The following is a 26,975-nucleotide window of genomic DNA, read 5'->3' as shown; positions in this document are numbered from 1 at the left end:
CGAAGGCCGAGGGGCGGGCGGCCCGGGCGGGGGGTGGGCCGGGGTGGGGCGCCCGTCGCCGCGCCCGCCCCCCGGCTGCCCCCGCCGCCCGTCGGTCCGGGACCGCTTTCCGCCGCGGGGGCAGGAGCGCTGCGCAGGTAGGCGGTGGGGGCGGGCCCGGGCCTCGGCGCGGGGCTGGCGGCGGTCCCGGTGCGCGGGGCTCGGCTCCGCAGGCCGAGGCGGACACGTCCGTGGTGCTCCGGGCCGGGCCGGCCAGCGGCAGCCTAGGGCCAGCGGCGGCGGGGCGCGGGGCATCGCCGTAGGGGCGTGTCGGGGCGGGGCCCGGCGGCGAGGGGCGTGTCGGGGCGGGGCCCGGCGGCGAGGGGCGTGTCGGGGCGGGGCCTCGCCGTAGGGGCGTGTCGGGGCGGGGCCTCGCCGTAGGGGCGTGTCGGGGCGGGGCCTCGCCGTAGGGGCGTGGCGGGGCGGGGCCTCGCCGTAGGGGCGTGGCGGGGCGGGGCCTCGCCGTAGGGGCGGGGCGGGGCGGGGCCTCGCCGTAGGGGCGTGTCGGGGCGGGGCCTCGCCGTAGGGGCGGGGCGGGGCCTCGCCGTAGGGGCGGGGCGGGGCGGGGCCTCGCCGTAGGGGCGGGGCGGGGCGGGGCCTCGCCGTAGGGGCGTGGCGGGGCGGGGCCTCGCCGTAGGGGCGTGGCGGGGCGGGGCCTCGCCGTAGGGGCGGGGCGGGGCCTCGCCGTAGGGGCGGGGCGGGGCGGGGCCTCGCCGTAGGGGCGGGGCGGGGCGGGGCCTCGCCGTAGGGGCGGGGCGGGGCGGGGCCTCGCCGTAGGGGCGGGGCGGGGCGTGGCTCCGCCCGGCCGCAGGCGCTGCGAGCCGAGGCTGTCCCGCCGCCGAGAGACCCCGCTGCGCAGCCGGTGAGGCCCCCGGGCGCCGCGTCAGGCCCGGCCCGTCCGACTGGCGGCGGAGGAGCCGACTCCCCTTACCCACCGCCCCCGGGCCCGCGCTCCCGGCGGCCGCTCTGAGGCGGGGGAGGCCCTGAGCAGCTCGGGGCCGCTGCGCCCGGGCTCGGCTCGGCTCGGCCCGGCCCGGCCCGGCCCGGTGCCCAGCAGTTCATCCCCCGCTGCCCGTGGCCTTCCCGGCCCCGTCCCCGGCAGCCTGGGGGGCGCCTCCCACGTCCCCTCCCGGGTCCCCTCCCGCCCTCTCTGTCCGAGGAGCTGCCGCTGCGTCCGCGGGGCCCGGGCAGGGCGCTGTGACCGGGGCAGCTCCGCCCGCCGGCTCCCCGGGCTCCCCAGGGGCTGCCGCTGCCCTCCCCGAGCTCCTCCGCCTCCTGGCCGCCGTGGCCCAGGCTCCCCCGCCGCCCTCCCGAGCTCGGGGCGCCCCCCTGCGCCCGTGCCGGGCGGTGCCGCGGCCGCCCCGTCCTGAGGGGGGGCCCCGTCCTGAGGGGGGGCCCCGTCCTGAGGGGGGGCCCCGTCCTGAGGGGGGGCCCTGGCCTGAGGGCGGGCCCCGTCCTGAGGGGGGGCCCCGGCCTGAGGGGGGGCCCTGGCCTGAGGGGGGGCCCCGTCCCGCTGCGGGACCGGTTCCGGAGCGTGCGGCGCGGGTTTGTGGGCAGAACAGAAACCTCGTTTTGTTTCGGTTTGTTGTCACTACTGTGAAAGCCAGCCACGCTTCAGAAGTTCCTTTGCCGTGTCGAGTTCTGTCTCGTCCCTCGGGAAGCGTTAGCAGCGTGTATCCGTGTGAGACACACCCTTCCTGACTTGAACAGGTCACCAAAAACGGGAAGCCTTGCAGGCTGCATCACTTTGGGGAAAAAATGCTGATTAATTCCGGTGCTTCTGGAGCCTGTGATCACCTCTGGGGAAAAGCCAACCTCTGGCTACAGCCCTGAAGTTCTTCAGCTGCAGCCGGCCAAAAGCGTGACCCCTGGGTGTCCGCAGGGTTCCTGTTTGCTGTCCTGTGATCGTTCACTCTGTACCCAGTAAGGCTCCTCTGTCCAGTCGATCAGATTCCTGGAAGAATTGTCTGTAACTTTTCCGGTGGCAGGAGCAACCTGCTCACGGTGTTTTGTTAGAGTACTTCACACGTGAACGCAGCTGGAACAGTCACAGCTTTGTCTGTCGATAAATCGTCGCTGTTGTACAGGCCGTGCGCTGCTGCTGCGGCTCACGGTCTCTCGCACGCAGCTGCAGCAGCGAAATCCAGCTGGAATTGCAGACTGGAATCCTGAATGTCTGCACTCCGGTTCTTCCTTGCTTGTTTCAATGTCCTCTAGTATTTTCTGGTTTTGATAGCTGCTACGTAGTTTTTTGATGCTTTTTTTACATCCAAGTTTAATAATAAGCAGGAGCAGCGACTGGAATGCCACTTGGTTAGATTGCCCAGTCAGCTGAGGTGTGGCAGGCTGTTCTGCAGGGATGTAACGGTAAATTGTCAATGTTTTTCCCCAAAGAACTGCATATCTCTGCATATGTGATAGCAGTGCAGTGTCCACAGGAGCTGCTGTAGAAATACTTCTATGGATAAATTATTTGCATATGATTCTCTTAATACCCACGAAGTCCTGCAAATGGCAGGGTTAATTTTATGCCTCTTGCAAGACCTGTGAAAAAACCTCACTCAAAATAAACAAAAAAAACCCCGCATCTAAATCAGGAGTGAGGCTTGATTTAATCCGTTGCTTGACAGGCGGTTGTTTGATTTCTTTATTTTGGAAATACAACACTATTGTGGTTTTTTTTTTCCTTAGATATTCTGATCGCCATGGCAGTCGCAAGAAATGTGATGAGAGCTGTCAGAGTTTTTGAATTTGGTGGCCCTGAAGTGCTTAAACTCCAGTCAGACGTCTTAATTCCTGATCCGAAAGAAAATCAGGTATATATGAGTTCTGTGAACTGAGATCGTGATATTGACTGGTAATAGGTACACTGAGAACAGAATGAAGAAGACAGAACTTTTCATCCTGAATATGTAGTTTTTGATCAGTGTATGTGTACTACCTGAGACATCATGTTGAACAAGTGTGGGCTTTGTTCTGTTATGTGGGCTACCTATTCTTATAAAGGATTTCCAGAAGTAGCTTCAGTTCAACACTGAATTTTTGCTGACTCTGCTTAAGAATTTAGTTAAAATGCCATGATGCTGTGCTGTGAATTCAAGTGTTAAATCTTTTGAATTATTGATTAACAAATATCTTTTCTTTTAGGTGCTAATTAAAGTCCATGCCTGCGGGGTAAATCCTGTCGAAACCTATATTCGTTCTGGAACTTACGCGAGAAAACCCGCTTTGCCCTACACTCCCGGCTCAGATGTGGCTGGTGTAGTAGAAGGTGTTGGGAAACAAGTGACTGCATTCAAGGTATTTATACACTGGGGCTTAATTCAGCACTGTTTGTTCTGTCCTCTTTGTCTGATTGCTGTGCTGCTGTTCTGTTTTCATTGCTTATCATCGTGTAATCTATTCGGGGGGACATCCCCTTCACCGACTGGTAAAAGCACGCAGCGAGATCATATTGGCAAGGCAGTCTGCAGGCGGAACCGCAGGGAAGTCTTTAATCCTGCCGACCTTCGGGAATTAAAAGGTCTCAGAAGAGGCACTTCAGTTTGTCTGCCTAAAGCAGTGATATCAGGTGTACAAAAGTTGTGGTTCAGAACTGTTTTTGTGGCATTGCAGAAATATTTGAAGTTGGATGCTTCCTGTTTGAGGTAATAATTTCGCACAAAACTGAAAAATTTTCTGTAAAGTTTTTTCTGGAAATGGAAATAGCTTTTACTTTTCTGACTTATAAAACCCATAAATTACTTATTTGTTGTTAAAACTGTGCATACAGCCTCACGGTCACAGGCCCTGGTCCTCATGGGGGACTTCAACCACCCTGACATCTGTTGGAGAGACAACGCGGCAGGGCACAGGCAGTCCAGGAGGTTCCTGGAATGCGTGGACGACAACTTCCTCCTGCAGGCGATAGAGGAGCCAACGAGGAGGGGTGCCATGCTCGACCTTGTGCTCACCAGCAGGGAGGGACTGGTGGGGGATGTGAAACTGAAGGACAGCCTTGGCTGCAGTGACCATGACACGGTGGAGTTCAAGATCCACGGGGCAGCAAGGAAAATACATGGCAAGCTCTCTGCCCTAGACTTCAGGAAGGCGGACTTCGGCCTCTTCAGGGACCTGATGGGCCCAGTGCCATGGGAGGCGGCCCTGGAGGGAAGAGGGGCCCAGGAAAGTTGGTCCATATTCAAGGAGCACCTCCTCCAAGCTCAGCAGAGGTGCATCCCGATGAAAAACAAGTTGGGCGAAAAGGCCAGGAGGCCGGCGTGGATGAGCAAGGAGCTCCTGGACCAACTGAAAGTGAAGAGGAAAGCCTATAGAGGGTGGAAGTGGGGACAGGTAGCCTGGGAGGTCTACAGAGAGGCTGCGCGAGTGGCCAGGGATCAGGTGAGGAAGGCCAAAGCCCTGGCAGAACTGAATCTGGCCAGGGATATAAAATGCAACAAGAAGAGCTTCTATAGGTATGTAGGGGACAAAAGAAAGTCCAAGGAAAATGTAGGTCCCCTCCGAAAGGGAACTGGTGTCCTGGTTACCCAGGACATGGAGAAGGCTGAGGTTCTCAATGACTTTTTAGCCTCAGTCTTCACCAATAAGAGCTCTTGTCCCACCACCCAAGCTGTAGAAGGCGCAAGCAGGGACTGGGAGGATGAAGAACCACCCACTGTACTCAAAGAGCAGGTTTGGGATCATCTGAGGAACTTAAAGGTGCACAAGTCCATGGGACCTGATGAGATCCATCCGCGGGTCCTGAGGGAACTGACGGATGAAGTTGCCAAGCCACTGGCTATCGTATTTGAGAAGTCGTGGCGGTCTGGTGAGGTCCCCGATGACTGGAAGAGAGGGAACATAACCCCCATTTTTAAAAAGGGGAACAAGGAAGACCCGGGTAACTACAGGCCGGTCAGCCTCACCTCTGTGCCTGGCAAGGTCATGGAGCAGATTCTCCTGGAAACCATGCTAAGGCACATGGAGAGCAAGGAGGTGGTTGGTGACAGCCAACACGGCTTCACCAAGGGCAGATCGTGCCTGACCAATTTGGTGGCCTTCTATGATGGGGTGACGGCATCGGTGGACAAGGGACGAGCAACTGACATCATCTACCTGGACTTGTGCAAAGCTTTTGACACTGTCCCGCACGACATCCTTCTCTCTAAACTAGAGAGACATGGGTTTGATGGACGGACCACTCGGTGGGTAAGGAGTTGGCTGGATGGCCGCACTCAGAGAGTGGTGGTCAACGGCTCAATGTCCACGTGGAGACCGGTCACGAGTGGCGTCCTTCAGGGGTCCGTGCTGGGCCCGGCCCTCTTCAACATCTTTGTCGGCGACAGGGACAGTGGGATAGAGTGCACCCTCGGCAAGTTCGCCGACGACACCAAGCTGTGTGGTGCGGTCGACACGCTGGAAGGGAGGGATGCCATCCAGAGGGACCTGGACAGGCTGGAGAGGTGGGCCTGTGCCAACCTCATGAAGTTCAACCAGGCCAAGTGCAAGGTTCTGCATCTGGGTCATGTCAATCCCAAGCACAAATACAGGCTGGGCGGGGAATGGATTGAGAGCAGCCCTGAGGAGAAGGACTTGGGAGTGCTGGTGGATGAGAAGCTCAACATGAGCAGGCAATGCGCACCTGCAGCCCAGAAGGCCAACCGCATCCTGGGCTGCATCAAGAGGAGTGTGGGCAGCAGGTCGAGGGAGGGGATTCTCCCCCTCTACTCTGCCCTGGTGAGACCCCACTTGGAGTACTGTGTCCAGTTCTGGAGCCCCCAGCACAAGAAGGACATGGACCAGTTGGAGAAGGTCCAGAGGAGGCCACGAAGATGATAAAAGGGCTGGAGCACCTCTCCTATGAGGCCAGGCTGAGAGAGCTGGGGCTGTTCAGCCTGGAGAAGAGGAGGCTCCGGGGAGACCTGATAGCGGTCTTCCAGTACCTCAAGGGGGCCTACAAGAAAGATGGGGAAAGGCTGTTCAGTGGGGCCTGTTGCGATAGGACGAGAGGTAATGGTTTTAAAATAGAGGGGGGTAGATTTAGATTGGATATTAGGAAGAAAATTTTTACAATGCGAGTTACAGAACACTGTCCCAGGTTGCCCAGAGAGGTGGTGGAAGCCCCATCCCTGGAAACATTCCAGGCCAGGCTGGATGAGGCTCTGAGCAACCTGATCTGGTTGGGGATGTCCCTGCTCCTTGCAGGGGGGTTGGACTGGATGACCTTTGAAGGTCCCTTCCAACCCTAACCGTTCTATGATTCGATGATTCTATGATTCTATTACTCCAGTCTAGTAATTTTACTTAGATTTTCTCAGGGGGAAAGTCTTGAGACAGGAGAAAGCAATTATCAGTTTGCTAAAAGATATCTGTGAAATTTATTTAAGTTTTAAATCTGTTCTTTCTTTCAAGTCACTAGACTGTTGGTCTCAGACAAACATAAAAATGGCAGTTAAAATTGTGTTGCAATTTCCTGGCTTGGAATTTATGTAACTGTTACGGAGAGAGGAGAAATTTGGCTATCTAGAGAGAAGAATCGTGTTTATCATCATCTTATCAGTGCTTTGCTGTATCTGCCATGCGTGCTTTTGTTTCTTATCCAAACCGGGATGCTCTTTGCTTGAATGAGAGACGATGAGATCGATGTGTGCACAGACAGACATCCCAAAAATGCTGAGTAGCCGAGCTCATTCCTTTGCAATCTCAGAGTGCTGGAGAAACATCTACGCTGATAGGCAGCCCTCTGCACGGCCGTTGATGCCCGGTGTCTGCAGAGCAAGCTGTCGCCGTCCACACGCTCTAGATTTACTGAGATCAACATGCAGCTAGTAGAAAAATCGGAGCTCAGGAGCGGTGAATGTTAGCGGGTACCAACATGGTTCTGTGAGCGGGCTTCACGAGGTTGGGTGCTGACCGGGACCGCAGCCGCTGGCGTCGTACCCCGTCGGTGGGACCGGGACCGCGGCAGCTGGCGTCGTACCCCGTCGGTGGGACCGGGACCGCAGCCGCTGGCGTCGTACCCCGTCGGTGGGACCGGGACCGCGGCAGCTGGCGTCGTACCCCATTGGCGGGACCGGGACCGCAGCCGCTGGCGTCGTACCCCGTCGGTGGGACCGGGACCGCAGCCGCTGGCGTCGTACCCCGTCGGCGGGACCGGGACCGCGGCCGCTGGCGTCGTACCCCATTGGCGGGACCGGGACCGCGGCTGCTGGCGTCGTACCCCATTGGCGGGACCGGGACCGCAGCCGCTGGCGTCATACCCCATTGGCGGGACCGGGACCGCGGCAGCTGGCGTCGTACCCCGTCGGTGGGACCGGGACCGCAGCCGCTGGCGTCGTACCCTGTCGGTGGGACCGGGACCGCAGCCGCTGGCGTCGTACCCCATTGGCGGGACCGGGACCGCAGCCGCTGGCGTCGTACCCCATTGGTGGGACCGGGACCGCGGCCGCTGGCGTCGTACCCCGTCGGTGGGACCGGGACCGCGGCAGCTGGCGTCGTACCCCATTGGCGGGACCGGGACCGCGGCAGCTGGCGTCGTACCCCGTCGGTGGGACCGGGACCGCGGCAGCTGGCGTCGTACCCCGTCGGTGGGACTGGGACCGCGGCAGCTGGCGTCGTACCCCGTCGGTGGGACCGGGACCGCAGCCGCTGGCGTCGTACCCCGTCGGTGGGACCGGGACCGCGGCAGCTGGCGTCGTACCCCATTGGCGGGACCGGGACCGCGGCAGCTGGCGTCGTACCCCGTCGGTGGGACCGGGACCGCAGCCGCTGGCGTTGTACCCCGTCGGCGGGGCGGAAGCGCCTAGGCACGCTGCCAGCTGGCGCGTGTCCTGCGTCGCCTGCTGAATTGCTGGTTTGAGTATTCCCTGTTGAAGCACGGCAGCAATATTTAGTTACCTTAGGGTGTTTTAAGAGTATGTCTTTTTTTTTTTCCACGTTTAAACAAAAATAACTGAGAAACGTTTCTTTTGTGTTTGTAAAAGCTTTTGAGGTTTTGCGTTTGGAATCTGTGGATGGAATTCTTTGGTGTTCAGGCTCATTAAGGTTAATATTAATGAGACAGTAGGTTTGTGTGTTACACTGTAGAGTGGGGCTTATAATTATGACACAAATCTAAGTATATGAAATTATACGGTTGTGTTGTGTTGATTGCATGCATTAGCATTTATAGAAATCTTCTCTGTGACAAATATAACTGATGTTTTTAATAGGAGAGCTGTTAGAAATAGCCTAAACTTCTGTGAACTGGTTCTTAATGCACAGTAGGGAAAAAATAAGGGAGATGGGTAATTAATTTCTCTATTTTCTTTCTCTCCTTTCTAGACAGGTGACAGGGTTTTTGCCATGGATACAATCTCTGGAGGATATGCAGATTATGCAGTTGCTGCAGCTAATACAGTCTTTCCTTTGTCGGATAAATTTGACTTCAAGCAAGGAGCAGCGATTGGAATACCCTACTTCACTGCTTATCGTGCTCTTTTCCACAAGTAAGGTGCCAAATCTAAGCTTTTGCATTTTGCTTTTGAATATTTAGAATCTTGAAGGCCATATTTTCATTGTTGTGTAAAAGGGAGGGACTTGAATGAGTGGGAAATGTTTAAAACACTGAAATTAAATTTGTTATACTGATGGAATTGTCAGATGATTGTTACCTACAAGCTAGCAACTGCATTTTCTTGTTGAGTATTTCTTTTTAAGAGAACAGACCTGGAAAGGCTTCTTTGGTAAGTGTCATGTAAAGAAACATGTAACTCTCTTTCAGCACTCATCAGTGTTTTAGCTAGGGAAGAAAACCAGGAATAGTTCTAATTTCTTAATGAAGCAGACAGTGTGCTGTAGAGCGGACCCAGCTCTTTTCTTCGTGACCTGCTCTGCCGCGGAGGCTCTGTGCGGTCGTGCCTGTTGCCGTCGGACGGTGTAACCAGTAAAAGGCAGACTTCCGTGTCAGCCAGGCGAGAGCTTAGGACTGGAAATCTGGTTTGGTTTGATAGATCAAAGGACTGGAACTAGTGTGGTTTATTTTAAGGTCTGGGACAGGTGAAGATCTTGAACTGAGGTTCAGTACCAGACTGTTACTTGTGTTAGTTGCGTGTTGGCATAATTGCGTGTTACTTAAATTCATAAATGATAGGGTTTATTTTGTCTCCTTGTTTCCCAAAGAGGCTGATTATACCTGTTTAGCAATAACATAAATTGGAAATAATATGGTGTGAAAGATGAGATTTGGTGTCAGTATGTGCAATCCGACCCTTGATGATTACGTACTGCGCTCATAATGCCGATGTTTTCTGTTTCTCCATTCAGAGGGCGTGCCAGAGCCGGCGAAAGTGTGCTAGTGCACGGTGCGAGTGGGGGAGTAAGTATTTTGAGAAGGCAAGTTATAAGAAATGCTGCTGTCTGTCCTTGTGTCTGCTTTTGTCTGTGATGCGAATTATGGTCACATTTATGTCAATTAATGGATTAAAAACTTCAGGGTTTTATTTCAGTCACTTTGGGATACTTTTTTTCTTAGGGCAAACGCTGTTATTGTAAATAACTGTGAAACCGTGTGAGTGATTGTGTAAGGCCCCTGATAGAGAGAGAGGGTCCCACAATAAACACGTGGCTGCAGTCGGAACTTGGTCCGGAAGCTTTACAGCCGGTCTCGCTGAGATCAAACTGACAGCAGAAAGCTGTAATTTTAAAAGATGTACACGTTGTTCTAGTTCTCTGAGTAGCAGTCACTGTGCATAGCAACTCTGCATTTCTGGGATATTTGTACCTGTTAGCTAGCAGCTGGCTGCACAAGGAGAGGTACTGGAATCTGTATTCATGACTGACTACTATGCAAAACTGAACAGACCGTTTTCTTTGGATTTACATGACAAGCTAACTTTAGATCTCTTTCACACAACCTTCTCGTTTAATTCATCCCCCGCGCTCTGCACGTTGTTGCTCAGCTTCTGCTGATGCGCCAAACTGCCGCTATCAATGGGGAAAGTTTCCTTAGGTGTGGGGTAGTCAGCAAAAAGGTGGTTATGGAGGAGTTCAGGCCTCGTTCTGAGACACTACAGTGACATTCAGCATTGTAGCCTCTTTTTTTCTTTCTTAAACTGAATGTAGCGTTTCTACTCTTACTGATTTTATGTTTCTGAAAAGATACACTGCCTTGGGTTTGCAGAAGCGTATAATGCAAGTGTGTTGTTCTGTGGACTTAGAGCCTTTGCTGTAGGAACACTTGTAAAGGCAGTGAGAGATGTACAGGTGTGCAGAACGTGCTGAAGAGAAAAGACGGTTTGTGCTGCATCTTTTCTTTCAAGTGATGCTGACTTCCATAATGATTCTTTAAAATGTGCCTCCTTTTGATTTTTTTTTTTTCTCTGAAAATCAGTCTGGCCGTGATGTATTTTAATTAATGGTTGGTTTTTTTTTTTTTTTTTATTTAGTTGAAAACTGATGATCTGCTATGGAGAAAGCAAGGTCACATGTGGCAGACAGTTTGGGTAGATCCTGGCCAGACAAATGGTCACGTAGATTTTTTCAAGAAGCCCGGCCATTTAATTTGTGTGTTACTCATAGATGCAGATGTAAATAGCAGAGCCACAGGAAGGGGTTGTTATGGTCGTCTGTGTGTATTTGTTTACTTGTTTGTTCCCCCCCAAATATAAAAGCGCACGTATCTTAACACATCCCGGAGGAGGGCTCCAGCTGTGTGGGTGGTACCGGGGGCTGCCGCACCTGTAGCCCCAGGAGGCTGCCCAGGGGACTGAATCCCAGGGAGGCACCCCACCTGTCAGCTGTTCCCTCCTTTTGCTTTGCGTTCTGTTCCCGACACAAAGCCCAACCAAGAGGTGGCCTTGGTGTGCCCCAGGTGGTCACGGGCTCCAGTGCCGGGATTTACGAAGGCATCCCTCACCGCTAAACATCCTCTGCAGCGCAAAGCTGGTGCGACACACTGAGAGTTTGGTTTCTAAAGATGTAATTTAATCTGTTTGTGAAAGGTGCAAAAATAGTGTTAATAAAATTTGTGCTTGCTGATTTTCTTTGCAATATATAATGATTCCATGAAGAGGAGAATTTCCTTGGCTTTGTATCAAATATATATGGCCCGACTTTAACAGACAGACAACATTCCACGTGGATTTATATCAAATGCTGATAGCTATTAAAAAAACCCCAAAACTTCACTATGCCTCTGTAAATATATTTTCTTTTTTTTTTAAAGATGATTTGGCTATTTTTAAGATCCAAATTACTTATTATGTCAAAAAAAAAAAGTGACTGGGACAATTTTTAAACAGGTAAGTTCCAAGTTGCTGGTAGAATGTATAAAATTTAAAATGCTAAGAAGAGAAAAAAGACCCTTTTTTTTTTTTTTTTTTTTCCCCTTTTCTGTTCCCTGCCGCGCCCTCCCCCCCCCAGGTGGGAATAGCAACATGCCAGATTGCCAGAGCTTATGGTTTAAAGGTTTTGGGTACAGCAGGAACTGAGGAAGGCATGAATGTGGTTCTGAGAAATGGTGCTCACCAAGCATTTAATCACAGAGAAGCTAATTACATCGATAAAATTAAGGTAAGCATGTATCAGGGTCAGGTGATGCAGTACGTATTTTTCTTACTTACAAAATATGAACAGTTGTTTGCAGAAGTTTTTTAAAGTAGATTTATGTAGGAGCAATAGCGTACTGCCTTTTTCATTTCTGCACAAGGAAAAACTTTTCCGGGCTGGAAAAGCTGAGCTTCACAGGCAGTGGCATGTCGAAACTCTTGTATACCAGCAAATTCCAACATGGTAGCATATCATAATTCAGCTTCTCAAAATATGCTGAAATTAAATTTACTAGCTCTCAGCCTTCGCACAAAGGCTGTATTTAAAATTTGGACAGTAAAGGGTGAAATGTGTGTTATCTGTAGTGTATGAAGTGAACAGCGGTACCCGAGCACTGACTGCAGTGGTTTAAATGACGTGTCGTGTCCTGTATAGGAATGCACAGGGATGGAAGGAGTTGACCTCATCATAGAAATGCTCTCTAACGTCAATCTGGCCACTGACTTGAAACTGTTGTCCCGCGCAGGAAGGGTGATGGTAGGTGGTTGTGTCACTGACTGTAGTTTGTGCATTTAGCAACGCAATGCAACAGTTTATTATATTCCAGTTATAACGTGAACTGTCCTTCAACTCCTTTGAAACAGGTAGTGGGCTGTAGAGGTCCCATTGAGATAAATCCGAGAGACACTATTACTAAAGAACTGAGCATAATTGGAGTTAGCCTGTTTCTTGCAACCGAGGTAAGAAACATTTTTATTTTAAAGAATATTTTCTTGGTTTATTCCAACACCTCTCTATTTCCATTTAAAATTGTGGGGATGAAACGTAATTCCACTGTAACTAACTTGTTTATTCACTCCTTTACGTTTTGATTTAATCTCAGAACATCATAAAATACTTTTGGGTTGTGAAACTTGGTTTAACACTTGCATAAATAGTCAGTACTTTTCCGAAATGTAGAGACCTTGTGGTAAATGCTTTTGTTATTATGTGCAGGAGGAGAGGCGTGAATGTGCCACAGCGCTCCTTGATGGCATCGAAGCTGGCTGGCTGAAGCCAGTGGTAGGCTGCGCGTATCCGCTGGAGAAAGCAGCGAAGGCTCACGAAGACATTATCCACAGCAGTGGTGCTCGAGGAAAGATGGTGCTGCTTCCATAAAGTCTTTTTCCATTTATTTTGTAGCTGTGCTAACTGCACCTTTGTTTATGTGATTCATTTGAATGTATGTTATAAAACATACTTTTGATCAGGTTTGACAGTAACGGCAAATGCTAACTTTAATTATTTATGTTGTTAATTAACAATCTATTTTCTTTTTGTCATAAGCAGAGATGTGTACACTTTAAAGTGATTTTTGTTGCTTTTTTGGATGATGTGGAATAATACATATTCTCTGCTGCTGAGATAATTTTTTTCCCCTTGTGATGCAAGGGAAACTAATGTCTAAGATAGAATTTGGTATCACGCTCTATGAGAAGTTATAGCGAGGCCACAGTAGGTGGTGCAAAATGAACCCTGCTTTTTAAGCAGATACCCAAACATATATAACTAACTATATGCATATAACTAGGACCCTGCAAATTCTTTAGCCACAAAATTTGTCTTATTCGTCTTTTGTAACATAATTTACCTGGAATAAAAGCTTTTACTGACAAAATAGTTCACTGACCAGCTCAAAAGATGGCCAAAGGACCTCTCAGATACGAGCTGTTGGGAAGCAGAGGCAGTTTCACGTTGCTGTGCCTGGCTTGGTGTCTGAGGCGAGTGTCCCGGTTGATCCACAGGGACCGCAACTCGGAAGCTGCATGCTAATGCTTGCTACTTTGCATCTGAGCGTATTGGTGGAAGCAGCTGATTCCTTGATGGTACATGGCGGGGTGGTGAGGAGCTCAGTTCTTCCTGTGACCTTTATTAGATTTAAAGTCACCTGAATCCCTGGCTACAGCCGGGAGAAAAGAGAGGCTGCGCTGCTTTCGTGGGTGCTGAGAATTCATCTTATTTCATAAATGATTGTGTATACATGTTGACTTGTTCCAAATGCAGTCCAACTAAGGAAGGATTATTTCTTTGATATGTTGGCAGTTTTTACACTCAAAATACTGTTTGGTGTTGCAGGCACTTCCTTTTAATGATGTAGTTCTCTAATAAGCAGTGAAGTCATCACTTGCAGAAGAGTTTTCTCAAATTCAAGAATGAGCTTTTCTGTTCCTTTGAGGAAAAGTGAGTCCTTACTAAACGAACTTTTTAGAAGGGTTTTTGTCTGTGAAGGTTGCTTGCTTTTTAACATTAATTTGGTCAGCACATGTTCTCTGAGTCCATGTACAGTCTCCTCAGCGTGGTAGCTTCATCACGCTACCGTCTTCTAAGTTGTGATTTTTTTCTGAACAGACATTTCTACTGGCATTTTGCTCAATCTAAACTAAGAAAGTAATTGGCAAAATCTTTTGAAATGTCTGGATTTCTCCTCTATATTTGTGGTCCCTTGTTAAAATATTGAGGTAAGAGGCCTCACAATCTGTCTCTTTATAAGCCTCTCCATCAGATCTCAGCATCTGGTTTAGTGCTTAACTGACCACGATTGTTCTGTGTGTGGTTGGGAGAAATCAAATCCTGACACACTACTTGTCTCTAGAGCCTGAAATGGATTAGTTATCTCACCTGTGTGTCCTCCAGAAGCAACTGGCTCCTTTCAGAAACGGGACAGTATTTGTGTTGAACTCTTGCTGGCATTTGAGTGTCTTCATTGTACTTGGCAGACATGCTTAAAACAGAACAAAAACCCGTGCCTGTGGGGGGGAGTTGGTTTGTTTTGTTTCTTGTTTTTTTTTTTTTTAAATTACAGTAGTTGTAATTGAAATATTTTCCAAGATTGTAGATATGTTAGCATATAAGTGCTAGCTATTACTAGAAAAAGTAGTAGAAAATTGTCGACTTACTTACACGGAAAATATTGCAGGTGGTAGCATCTGTCACCTGTAAGATCCTCCTTCTTGCCAAGGGACTTCCCCTTGGAGGAGACCAGGCATAGTTGGATCATTGGAACTGGTGCAGTGCCAGCTTGTTTAAAATCTGTCTCAGAAAATATCCAGTCTTTCTGCTTTATTTTTCTCTTGTGCATACCTATGCAAAGAGATGCAAAATACTTGCTTGGAAATGAGACAATATAGTTTTGCTTCCTCCTGCTCTCCAAGTGCAGTCTCAGTAGAGCCAGAAGTGGGTCCTGGGCTCCATGTGGTCTTCTCCAGCAGCCACATCCCTTGTGCTGTCCCTGCTAAGTGGATCAAAATGTTTTGGCACCTTGTTAATGGAAAGTGGATGGAAATCAAGAGAGAATTTTCTTTAAAGTTTTAACAAAAAGACTTATTTTTGTGTCATTGTAGTTGATTTGGATAACAATAGTTGAAGTATCATGGAATCGTAGAGGGGTTTGGGTTGGAAAGGGGCTGTAAAGACCAACCCACCTGCCACAGGCAGGGACATCTTTCACTAGATCAAGTTGTTCTAAGCGGTATCCAGCCTGACCTTGAACACTTCTAGGGATGGGGCATTCACACTTCTCTGGGAAACCTGTTCCAGTGATTCACCACCCTCACAGTGAAGAATTCCTGCCTTATGTCCAACCTAAACCTACCCTCTTCCAGTTTAAAACCATTACCCCTCATCCTGTCACACCAGGCCCTGCTGAACAGCCTCTCCCCACCTTCCCTGCAGCCCCCTTTAGGCACTGGAAGACCGCTCTAAGGTCTCCCCGGAGCCTCCTCTTCTCCAGGCTGAGCAGCCCCAGCTCTCTCAGCCTGGCCTCACAGCAGAGGTGATGGTTGTATACATCAACCTTTTGCGTGCTGGGTGTCAGCAGCTCTCTTCTCTTGTTTGCTGGAGGTGGAACATTTTCTTTAATCTTCCTTTTTTGGGCCAGTTTATCTGTAAAGCCTCCTCTTATTATTCTTTGCGTGCCTTACCGAATTCAGCTCCAACTGTGCCTTAGCTTCCTGAATCCCATCCCTACACATCTGGGCAGTGTCCTTGTGTTTTTCCCAGGATACCTGTGGAAGTACGTGTGCTCACCCTACTTCAAATCTAGCTGGCATCGTTAATGAGACTACTGGGAACTCTTCTTTGCCCAGTGCATGTTATTTTCTAATTTGAGAGAATGTGAGATAAATAATAAACGTTGATATTTTCCTAAATAACTGAATATAGATACTGATCTCTTTAATATTCTGCAATTTAAAATGAATTCTAGTGCTCACACTGAATTTTGGGTTAGCAGTTAATGATAGGAAAGACTGGTGTCAGATGAAAGACAGGTGGCATCTGTCCTTCAGTTACACCGAGATTAATGTTTTGTTTTAATTAAAGGCACTAGGAAGATCTCAGTGGGTAGTATTTTCATCACTTCCCTGAGCTGGGAGCCAAGGCTCAGGTTTGAGACAGGTGACATCCCGGGCACAAATACTGTTGTGCAAATCGTAGTGCGTTGGGGGAGGAAATTGGTATGGTTTGCAGGAATATGAACTTGTGAGCAATGACCAGGCCTATCACAAAAAAGGAAAGAAGATCTTTGCAGTGAGGCTTACTGGTCTTAAAGAGCAAGGTTTTAGTGTCAAATAGGGAAGGAATGTTTTTCTAATGCAAGGCTAAGTAATGTAAGGCAGACTTTGTCCAGCACCAGGCTGGTCCCTGTGGAAGTGCATCTCCTGTGCTTTAAGTTAACTTCTTAGTAGATAGGAGACCACCCTAAGTTCAAGGTTTGCAATGTCAGGCTTTTCCAGGTATGGAAAGGTCCCTTTTAATGCCATGTTAATTTTATTTGGGTCAACTACTCAAGAAATATTTTAAACTTACAAGTGAACAACTTTTTTAACATACCATAAAAGGTACACATCTCTACAAAGATGTACATACTTTTCCCAACAATATTAATTCAGCAGGATGTAAGTAAGTATTTGTATGCCTGGTGGGGGTGGATGATGTTGAGATATTGTGGCTTTAAGTCTCGTTATTAACACAGAACTAAAGGAAGATGCTGGATCGCTGAGTTAAGTCCTCATTTCTTTCAATATATTTTGTATAATCACTTTTGGGAACTTCCTGAACTCCATCTCCTAAAGCAGGTAGATCACAGTACTGTTTCTTCTGTGCAGATGTAAGTGTGAGGTCGTTTTGCTGCTAAATGGAGTCATGTAGTTGCTTCTTGTTCTTATAAACTTTAACAGCATTGCATCAGACGGATTGTTTTGCCAGGGAAGAAGGTTGAGTGTTTCTGCAGTTAATGATTTCAAAGTAGCATTTCAATAAGTGCTTTTGGAAGTAGGATCAGGCAGACCCAGCTGTAGTGAGGCATTAACTTGGTACCCTGCCTCCTAGTCCGGGTGTATGGGATGGCTGTGCGGATGCTGCGACAGAGAGCATCGTTGGTTTCCTTGTGTGTTGTGCTTTCCATAGGGGAAGGGAGCTGCATTTCTACTTAGTCTGAATGTGAAGGCTTAAGAATGATTAACCCAGTGCAACTGCGGTGGGTAGGTATTTTTCAGCTGATTATTCAGGTAAGAAATGCTGATTATTCCTATTCATCCAGGCAGAATGCAGTCTGAGGCAGCGATGGCATGTAGAGAATCTGCGATTCCCCTTGAAAACACTGTTAGAAAAAGTAAAGCATCTCTTAGTATTACGGTACTAAATAGCAGGTTAAGAGTAACAGTTAACCGTGGATGTGATTATGGGAGATGTGCATATAAAAGCACACGTTTTCTTCATATATTGTATGTTTTAAAATATTTAGTTCTTCTTGATTTGGCCTTTGGTCAGAGGTTGTTATATGAATGAGGTGCTTGTGATTTACAGTGACTCCTTTCTTGCCTAGTGCTGCATTGTACCTGCTGCTCAGAGATGAAATTCAGAGCAGAGATGTCTCGTCTGTGTACGCATCGCCGCTGGTAACGAGGGTAGCGTTTGTTACAGGGTTTCTCACCAGAAGGTGTCAGAGTAGTTCTATTTTATTACATTGCAGGCTTCTCTCTGCAAAGGTAGCCTAGCAGAGTGAGACAGCATACCTGAGGCCGCTTTGTGAAGACATGTAATAGAACGTTTAATTATTTCATCCATTTTTGATGTATCATGCAAATGGAAGGGGTTGTTTTAGTTTTGGAAAAAGCAGTGTGAATGCAAATCACGAAGTAGCACTGAGAGTGAAGTGCAGGAGCGCGGAAGCTGTAGAGGCTGCCCGCAGGCGTGGGCAGGAGATGGGTATTTGAGAGGCCCGGCCTGTCCCGCTGGTGCTGTTCCAGAAATAAGGCTGGGCTCCAGCTGGTGGGTATCGTAGCAGTGCAAGATCTTGTCACCGCCGTCACACGGAAGGTGGGGGGACCTCGGTTTGCCCATGACTCAGTTACAGCAGCCCAAGCCTTGCACGTGAGTGCAAAGCCACCTTCAGCGTGATGGGCAAGGGGGAACGGGCGGGGTGTTGCTGGGTGTTCCAGGCTCTGCTCTCCGTTAGGGACACACCAGTGTCCGGTGGGGGGAGAGTCATCTGGGCTGGGTAACTTCTGCTGCTGCAGCTGAGTTTCTTCCAGCCGTTATTTGTCACGTTTCTGGCAAACCTTTCAGGTGTCTGATCTGTGCAAGCCCCCCATCCAGGGAATCTGTCAACCCCGAGAGCCTTTGGTTGAGCTCTCCGTTCAGGACATGCTGTCCCCTTGGCAGAGCGGAGGAGGATGGAGGGTGAGGATCACAGACGACTGAACTGGGCAGAATACTTCTGTGAGGTTGTTTATTTTTGAGTAACTTGTCGTGATTTAATCAGTGGGGTTTCCGAAGCAGTGGTTCCCAGCGGCAGCCTGCTTGGTGCTGTCGCGGGCGGCGGGAGCGGGTGCACAGGCCCTTGCTTCGTGCTGGCCCTTGCGTACGCAGGCGAGGTTTGGGTTCCAGATGTGCACGTGTGTACGTGTGCCATGGTCTGGAAACTGCTGCTGTACATGTTTCTGAGACAGAAAAGAGTGGAATTGTTCTGAAAAGCAGCTGCGATCTGTTGATTTCATTGTGGCCAAAATAAATGCTGCCAACGCTTCCTAGCCATTGAAAGTCTCCCCTCGCCCCTGGAATCGTGTGGTCCCCTGTGTGTATTCCTGACCTCTGTGTGCTACGGTATGATACACCAAATTAACAGCACCCCCGTGCTTGTGCTTTGACTTGAACCCACAGGAAGCGAAGGAAGAAGGGAGCATGGAAGGGTGGTTGTACCTCCTCTATTGGAGTGCGGCTAGAGGTCATTGAAATGCATGCTTTGGAGCTTTCCTGTCATTTGTACTGAAAGAGGGGAAATGGGGATGGATACTGGAAGTGATTGTGCGTCCTGGCACCTCGTGCTGTATTTTTAAGTTCACAGGTCTGTGTTACAGAATCCCAGAACGGTTTGGGTGGGAAGGGACAGCTAAAGCCCACCCAGCCCAACCCCCTGCCAGGAGCAGGGACATCTCCAACCGGATCAGGTTGCTCAGAGCCCTGTCCAACCTGGCCTGGAATGGTTCCAGGGATGGGGCATCCACCGCCTCTCTGGGCAGCCCGGGCCCGTGTCCCACCACCCTCAGTGTAAATTTTTTCCCTTGTATCAAGATGCCTTCTCCCCCTCCCTTCCCCTTCCCTGCGGTTACGGCCGGGCGAGAGCCGCCCTGCGGGGTGCCAGCCGCGGGGCGCTGGGGCCGGGGCCGGGCCGGGGTCCTCTCCCGCCATTTTCCCGTGGCCGGGGGGGGTCCGTGCGCCGCGGCTCCGCGGGCGGCGGGCGGAGCGGCCGTGGAACCCCCCGGCGCGGCCGCTATTGGCAGCGGGAGCCGCGGCCGCCCGGCCGTGTCCTAGCGACGCCCGAGGACGCGGCCGGTAGCGCCAGGCCCGTCGGCGCCCGACCCGCCGCCCCTCGCCGCCGCCATGAGCGGCCCGCAGCCGGGGTGAGTGGGGCGGGGGGGCGCGGGGGTCCCGCGGCGCTGCCGGGGTCCCAGGGGGGGCCCGCCTTCCTCCGGGGTGGCCGCGGCCGGGCCCCGCGCCCCCGCCGCCCCCGAGCTGTCCCGGCCGGCTGCCGAGGCGGGGGGGCCCGGGGCCGCTGTGCGTGGGGGGGGGGGGGGGGGGGGGGGGGGGCTGCCCCTCCTCGCTGCCGGGTCACCGCACCCGCCCGCGGCCCGGCGCGGGTAGGGGCCGGGCGGCCGCTCCTCCGCGGGCGGTGGTTTGCCCGGTTAACGCTGCTGGCGCCGGGACCGCGAGCGGGGTGCCGCGCAAGCCGGGACGGCGCGGAGCTGTGTCCTGCCCGCCGGCCCGCGCAGAGCAGCGGGTCGGGCTGCCCCGCCCTCGGTTCCCCGTTCTGCGGAGCGGCGGGTGCGGGCCCGGGGCCTTCTCGTGCGGCTCCGCATCTGCAGGGTGCGGGTTTCCGGGCATCCGGCCTTCCCCAGGGTGGCCTGAGTTACCGAGGAGCTGAGGACTCCGCGGATCTCCATCTCCGTGGCGGAATTTGACAGATCCTGTTGTAGCGGGCGATGCTGAGTAAAGAAAGAGCCACATAACTTGCTCACGGTCGTACCGCCCATCAGCCGCGGAACAAGAGTCTTTTGGCTCCCATTTCCATGTCCAGTTGTGTTCCAGACTGGAACCTGTAGCACGATTTGATTATTTAAAAGCCTTTGAAACAGTGTTGTGTATGAAAATCTCTTTTATGAAGAAATGTATAGAACAAATACTTACAACCTTATTATTGGAAGACTCTTTCACTCCAGTTATCGTCAAAGACACTTTTGGACGCTGGATGGCATTTGTTAATTCACTTTTTGGGAAACAATTGTTCTGCAGCTGGTGGCATTCACAGCACAGATATTTCAAGGAACATCTCCAGTCTGCATCTGACACAGGGAACAGTGAAAATTACAGACCTGTGACTTACGAAGGGCTTGCTGAAGTGGATGGGGAGAGGCCGACACACGTGGGGCTTGCCCCTGCTCCTCGCAGGCTGGATGTAACCCATGTCCCTTATGGAAACATCAGACAGTGCCAGCTTCGTACAGCAGCCAAGTGAGTCGTAGGATCACAAAATAATTCACTCTGGAAGAGACTGCGGGAGGTCTCTAGTCCAGTCTCCTGCTCAGCGAGTCAGCTATGAGATCAGACCAGGTCACTTTATCCAGTTCCATCCCAAAAACCTCCGAGGATGGGAACAGCACGCCCCCTGGGCGCCTCCTCCACTGCACGGCCCTCCTCACAATGAAAAACATTTTCATCAGACCCACCTCAGCCCCTCTTCTTTCACCTTGTACCCATTGTTGCTCCTCTGGCTCCATCTTCTCCACACCCCCCCAGGCTGCTGTGGGACCGCGGAGCTGCCCCGCCCAGGCTGGGCTCCTTCAGCCTCTCCTCCCAGGACACGTGCTCCGCTCCACCATCCCGGTGGCCTTCCTGAACTCGCTCCAGTGCAGCCAGGGCTTCCTTCGCAGGGCTCAAAACGGGACACAGCCATGCACATGGGGTCGAACGAGCTGTGTGTCCACGGAGCAAGACAACCGAAGGGCTCATTGAGGTCAGGCGGCCAGGGCTGAAGGGGTCCTGCTAATATTTAAGCAGAGATACAAAGTGATTTGGAGAGACCGTGGCCTCTCTTTTCCTTGGTTATCACTTGAGTAAAACCGAGCATGTGCGTAAGGGTTTTGAGGGCTTGGAATAAACCAGTTAATTATTGTTAGACTCCAAAGGCCTGTCTAAATTTCAAGAAATCTGCTGACTTCAGTGAGTTTTGGTTCAGTAGTTGTGGTCCAGCACGGTTTCTCATAAGCACAGCAGCAGTTGAAGTTAACAGACGGGGAGGCTGGAGGTGAAGCCCAGGGGTGCTGCGGCCGGGGTTGGTCGGTGGCCTGGCTGCAGGGCAGCACCGTCCCGTTGTCGGAGGAGGGCTGCAGCTGGGAGGGTTGGTTCACAAGTGTTACAGCCCTGGCTCCTGGCAAAGCAAGAGCCTCCTTTTGTGGAGACTGGGTCCCTCACTTTAAAATTCTAGGCAGGTGAGAAGCAGAGACATCTCTGATGGTTGACTTTCTGCTTTTAAAAATGTGGAAAATGTAATCTCTAGTGTCATACAAAGTGTATTCTCATCTCTGATAGTAAGCAAGCTAGAGAACATTTGTTAAAAAAAGAGTGGACATCCACTGAAAAGTTATTGTTAAAGCAGGGTGCTGCTGTTTCTCAGTGAGTGCAGTGAAGTCCTGTGTCTGGAACATCACTGCTGGAGAATTTGAGGAGCTTGCTTCACTTGAATCGGTCTTGATTGGGCATGAATTTGGGGAACTTGACTCAAATTTGGATGGAAGTGAGGGAGGATTTTGAGCAAATTAATTGAAAAAAAAATCAGGAACAAACTGTGTACATCGAAGCATTCTAAATAACCTTAAGTATTAAATTATTGCACTAACAGAGCTACGTGGTCACTGGCTGTGATTCCGCAGGAGCAAATGTGATATTAGTTTTGATACGAGCTTCAAAACCAGTCCCGGAAACTGCACATCAGTCAGTCTAGCTTCTGTGCCAGGGAAGTTGTCTGCAATTCTAATAAAAAACCCTAGAATTTGTGGAGAGAAGGATAAACAGGCAGAGAAAAGTGAATCCCAGAAATATCCAGAAAACCAGACTTTTTGGACCTGCTGTGATATGGGGTAATGAACATTTTTACTGTACCGTTTGAGACTGATGCTTTTCCTGTGCTGTGTGTTTTTCTAACACGCATTTTTGTCGGTTCTGCACTTCTGTCTCTTGTAGAGCATTTAGAAGTGACATTTGTATGTAGCTCTTAAATATTTAAATCTCTGGAAGAAAACTTCTCAGACAGGAACTTTTATTATCCGTTTGTTGGTAGCGTGTGCAGGCGCAGAGGAGTAAATGAGACCAACGGTCTGTTTTGCTGAAGAGCTTGTTTCTGGCAGTCATCAAGTGAGCAACTCAGGACCTTTCTCAGGTGACCTGCTGTTAGGGAATCACCCCCGAAGTGAGAGGCTGCGTTATTCCGGGAAGCTAACAACGGGCCCGGATCTGTGTGGCAGCAGTTCTGTGGCCGCGTCCCTCTGAACCCTCTTCCTGGCTCATTCGCAAGCGGTGCTCTGGATGATCATTAAGCAGCGTTCTGAGTTATTCTGATGTCATTTGTGAGCAGCAGTCTGACTGAGAGATGCTGCTTCTCTGTCAGCTACAGTCGACTCGTCCTATGTATTTCCTATGGAAATAAGAGTTCGGAGAAAAGGATTTACTCTTCTCCATCCCTGCGGGAGCCCGGGAGGGGGTGGCTGTCTAACATCAAACGAGGCACAGTCTGCCAGTCAGCAGAGACGGACAGGACCTCGCGCCTGGGCTGCTGAACGGGGGGAGCAGGTGGGGATGCTGCTGGCGCCCTTTTCGCAGCGCTGCACCTGTCTGTGCCGCAGCTACCCGCTGGCGCGAGGGAGCACAAGTCTCCTCTGAAGCTTAGGCTCGACAAGGAGTTGCGTGCTTTAGAGTGAGCGGCACAGATTCCGTTCAGAGGATGAGGTCTCACCCTGGCTGCCCTTGGGCTGGAAAGTACGCCTTCACCCCGTCCGCTGGAGCACCGACCGGGTCCGATCCCTCGGTGCCCACGGGATAGTCCAGAGGGATTTGTGCCGAGCCCAAGCGCAGTGCCAGTATGGCCCACTCCCAGCTGAACTTGCCCAAAATCTGCTGGGGGAGGGTGACCTGCTCAGCTGAAATCAGCAGGAAGACTGGCAGAAGCTCAGGTGAGCACAGCCTCGCCAGGCCAGCCGCGGCTCGCTGTGGATGACTTAGAGCGGAGTTTGAGTCAGTGCCCGGGTCTCTGTGTGTCCGTCTGTGCCGGTTCCCTGACGACAGCCATTCGCCTGGCAGGAGCGCTGGCTTCTCTTGCCAGCGGGGCTCTGCCAAAGCCCAGTGGGGGCAGTTGCATTCTTTCTACTGGTTTAATGGGTTGTGGTTCAGGCCCGAAACATTTCCTTCTTTCCTCAATACCCTTTTGAACTCTGAATTTAGTTCAGCATTTCTGAGGACCAGCCTGTTCATACTTTAAGTAAGAAAATACACGTACAGCGACTTTGAAACTAGCATTGCTACATCCCTGTGCCTGATGGGAGTTGCGTTTTAACTGGTTGTATGGCCCGTGGAATACTGGATGGAGGATGTAAGTGAAAAGGAGTTGGACTGAGTTTCCCCTCGGCCTCGGAGCGCCGTTGCCAGGGGATACCACAAGTCAGTGCTCAGCACAGCTGATGTAATCTGGTGGTTTCACCTGCAAACAGTGGAGTAAAACCAGCGAAGTCGAACCGTTGCTATAGTACCAGGGCTTGATCAACGTGCAGCTAAACTGTTTGTTTAAAGTTTAATTTGTTGTTGGTAGGCTACCTGTGAGATCATTGTGAAACTCCAGGTAAAATTCCTACAAATCCACGATCTCTTTGGTTTTTTTTTTTCAATTTCTTTTTTTTCTTAAAAAAAAAAAATTGTTCTTTTTTTTCCTTGAGTATACTTTTGTGTGTGGTGACTCAGCCCAGCAATAGACATGTCTCTTGAATTGTCGCAGTGAAAGATATGTAATAGGGATACACTGGCATTTAAATTTAAAACCAAAGGAAACAAAAAAGTTCAATCTCTTCTTGTGTAACTAAAACGTGCCCTGCCTAGAGAGCCCACGGGTCAGGCTGAACATACTGCGCAATGTGTGTCTGAGTGTACAAAGGTGACTGGATTTAGAGTGCTGAAAAATGAAGCCTGCTGTCACTTGTTTGCTGTTTGTCCTGTTTTCCAGAGGGTACATAAGATAAGGTGGTTGTGCTACAAGCCATTTAAAAATGTATCTGCTAATTGCTGGTGCTCCAGTTTTTGTGTTCAAGTCTCATGTCTTAGGTTCGATTTTTGGAAGCTGTGATCTTTGGTAGCAGCAATGATTTGGCTCCGTTGGCTTGCCGGAGAAGCACGACATTCCTTGGGTAGAGCAGGGGAGGCCTTGCTTGGGTGGTCTGCGTGGTCTGGTTCTCCGTGTGTGCTGGTCGTGTGGATTTTCACCAGTCAGTAGGAGAGAGATGCAGCTTGTTCACTGTGGATTGTCCAATGTGTGCATTAAAGAGAATCTTTACAATATTGACTTGGGAACTGGAAAAGACTTGAGAGGTTCTTGCATTTCGTGTCGGGCCTGTTTTTATTGCTCTGGAGACAGAAGAGGACTTGTGCCCCCCTACGTCGGGGGTCTCTGCAGGCTGAAGATCAGCAGAAGGTAGCGCAGCCCAGCCGTTCTGGCCACTACAGCAGCTTAATCCCAGCACTTGTCTTGACGGAACGGCACTCCAGAGCCGTCGTAGTACCGGCTGCTTGGTCTCTCTGAAATCTTGGGGTGACGGTATGGCCAAAGAGGTCCGGGTCCCTGGCTCTGAGCTGCGCAGGCTGGTACCGAACTGAGCAATGAGTTGTCCAGTGGCTGTGCTTTCTGAGGCAGCAGGGGCTGGGTTCTCGAGAGAGCCGGCGTCGGCAGCACTTGGCTGTCTGCTGATGCCCAAGTTTGGATGAGGACTTGTTCCTGACCTTCCAGCACGAAGCGTGCTCTCCTCGAGACCCGAGGCGGTGAAGAGCTGGCAGGCTGCCGGGTGGCAGCGCAGGGGTGTGTCGAGGTGCACGCGGACAGATGAGCGTGCTTGCTGGCCTTCTACGCGAACTGTGGTTTCCTGCAGAGTACCTCTGTTTTTTATTTAGCTCCAAGTGTTGTGTGGCGTGGTACTGACCTGCCGACGGTCAGTTTATTATCTGGGGAGGCTCTTGCAGGCGTTGTTCTTGGAGGAGACTTTCAGGGCTGGGCTCTGCTGGACCCTGTGCCTCGGTGGTGGTTCGCCTTTTCATCCTGAGCTGCTGTAGCCTCTGCAGAAGTCACTCCTTTCTCACAGGATTCTTCTGGAGGCAATAAGATGTTACCTTCACATAATCTAATGGGCATTTATCTGACAAAATGCTGGGCATGATTCATCAAGACAGCATTTTGTGCAGCAAACTATCGGGTAGGTCTTTATAACTTAAGCTGTGATAATTTGCCTGTCAAGGGGATTATATGCCTCTGTATTGATTTTATTTCAGGTTTCTTGCAACCTACAACAGCCTCACAGACAAACACCTGGTTGGATATTTCAGCAATGCCAGGATAAGACAACATCTTCAGAGATCAGGACTGGTGAGATTGAAAAGTTTCCTTTTCTGACAAAAAAGAAAAGAATTCTTAATTTCATTTCATATTGCACAATTCAAACCACTGGTGGTTCTGTTGTTTATTTGTTAGAGATGTGTGTTGTCATTGGTAAGACTTTGGCCAGCTAGCCAAACATGTGAAGTTATACTGTGCCAGGTTGAAGCCACGTGATCACACTGCGACTGCGGGTGGGTTTGTTTAATCCAGGCATTCCCAGTGCATTATTGTCTACCCTTGGGGCAGCTAGGTATGGCAGGGATGCGGGGCTGTGGTGTGTAACAGCTAGGGATGAGGGGCTGTGGTGTGTAAGGCTGCGCTACTGAAATCAGAATGACAGACCGACAAGGAAAACTGAGCTGGGAGCTTAGCTCCGTGTGCTGAGTGGTTTTGAAGACACTAGTGACAGCTGAGGAAATACGGCAGCTGGCACTAAGCACGTTTCAGGACATCAAGGTCCAAGGGCCGGCTGGGCTGTGAGGATGCTAGCATGGGGGCTGCTGGTGGGTGATGATTCCACACTAGACGTGGGGTGCTACAGTCAGTATGGAGGCATGCTCCATAGAATAGCAATCTTACGCTTCCACTGCACCTGCTGTAACGCAGCAGTCATAACGCGTATCTGCGTGAACCTGGAACAGTGGCTGACATGGAGTGATGCTGTGTGTAAACACTGGAGAGTCCTGCTTAGCCCTGAGCTGCTCCTCAGTTTCAGTAGCGTACCACGCATGGCACTGCGTTGCTGTGCGGATATGGTGATGTGAGAGTGTTTGTCCATCTGCTTGTACTTCACATCCAGGCAGAAGAAATTTCATGGAGAGGTTTTGATTCATTCAGAACGTTTGTATGTTTTTGCTCCGTATTTCTTTTTGCTCGTTGGAGTTTGCCTTTGCAAAATCTTTCAGTTTGCAAATATACAGGATCATAGCGATGCTCTTAGGTTTTTTAAACCGTGAAATCTAAGCATCTTTGGCTCTACTAGCTGTTTAAGTAGCTTCAGTGTTGTTTTTCAAAAGCATTTAATGGAAAACTGAAGGATTTGGTAAAGGTGAATGTGCTGATTCTTTTAAAAAATACTGACGCGCTCCCAGGTGTGACTCTGTCTAGCATGGGCAGATGCAGCCCTTACGCTGTGGGAAGGCAAGTGTTTAATTCCCTTCCACTGACTTGGGCAATGAAGGGTAAGGCTGAGCCCTTAACTGGTAGAAGA

General features: G+C 50.7%; 2 protein-coding genes across 3 annotated transcripts in view; both read left to right on the top strand.

The window, feature by feature from the left end:
- The first annotated feature begins 9 nt into the window (after positions 1-9).
- CRYZ (crystallin zeta) lies at positions 10-13,203 on the top strand. Of its 2 annotated transcripts, none has more exons than XM_086753245.1 (9): positions 10-137; positions 2,731-2,855; positions 3,187-3,339; positions 8,341-8,504; positions 9,322-9,373; positions 11,419-11,568; positions 11,980-12,085; positions 12,193-12,284; positions 12,541-13,203. In XM_086753245.1, exons 2-9 carry the CDS (start codon positions 2,745-2,747, stop codon positions 12,700-12,702), a joined length of 990 nt encoding a protein of 329 aa, XP_086609371.1. In that variant the 5' UTR covers positions 10-137; positions 2,731-2,744; the 3' UTR covers positions 12,703-13,203. The 2 variants fall into 2 exon arrangements, with proteins under 2 accessions (XP_086609371.1, XP_086609372.1); XM_086753246.1 differs by lacking the exon at positions 10-137 and adding an exon at positions 881-901.
- Positions 13,204-19,381: 6,178 nt separating this feature from the next.
- ERICH3 (glutamate rich 3) overlaps positions 19,382-26,975 on the top strand; it is a 33,394-nt gene continuing 25,800 nt past the window's right edge. The window contains exons 1-2 of the mRNA XM_086754119.1: positions 19,382-19,484; positions 25,660-25,753. Coding sequence (XP_086610245.1) covers positions 19,465-19,484; positions 25,660-25,753 — 114 coding nt within the window. The 5' untranslated portion in view covers positions 19,382-19,464. The remainder of the gene's footprint in view (positions 19,485-25,659; positions 25,754-26,975) is intronic.

Source organism: Chlamydotis macqueenii, chromosome 8 (assembly GCF_036417535.1).
Source record: "Chlamydotis macqueenii isolate bChlMac1 chromosome 8, bChlMac1.mat, whole genome shotgun sequence".
Taxonomy (NCBI): domain Eukaryota; kingdom Metazoa; phylum Chordata; class Aves; order Otidiformes; family Otididae; genus Chlamydotis; species Chlamydotis macqueenii.
The sequence above is the reverse complement of the archived record's forward strand: the minus strand, read 5'-3'. Positions and strand labels throughout refer to the sequence as shown.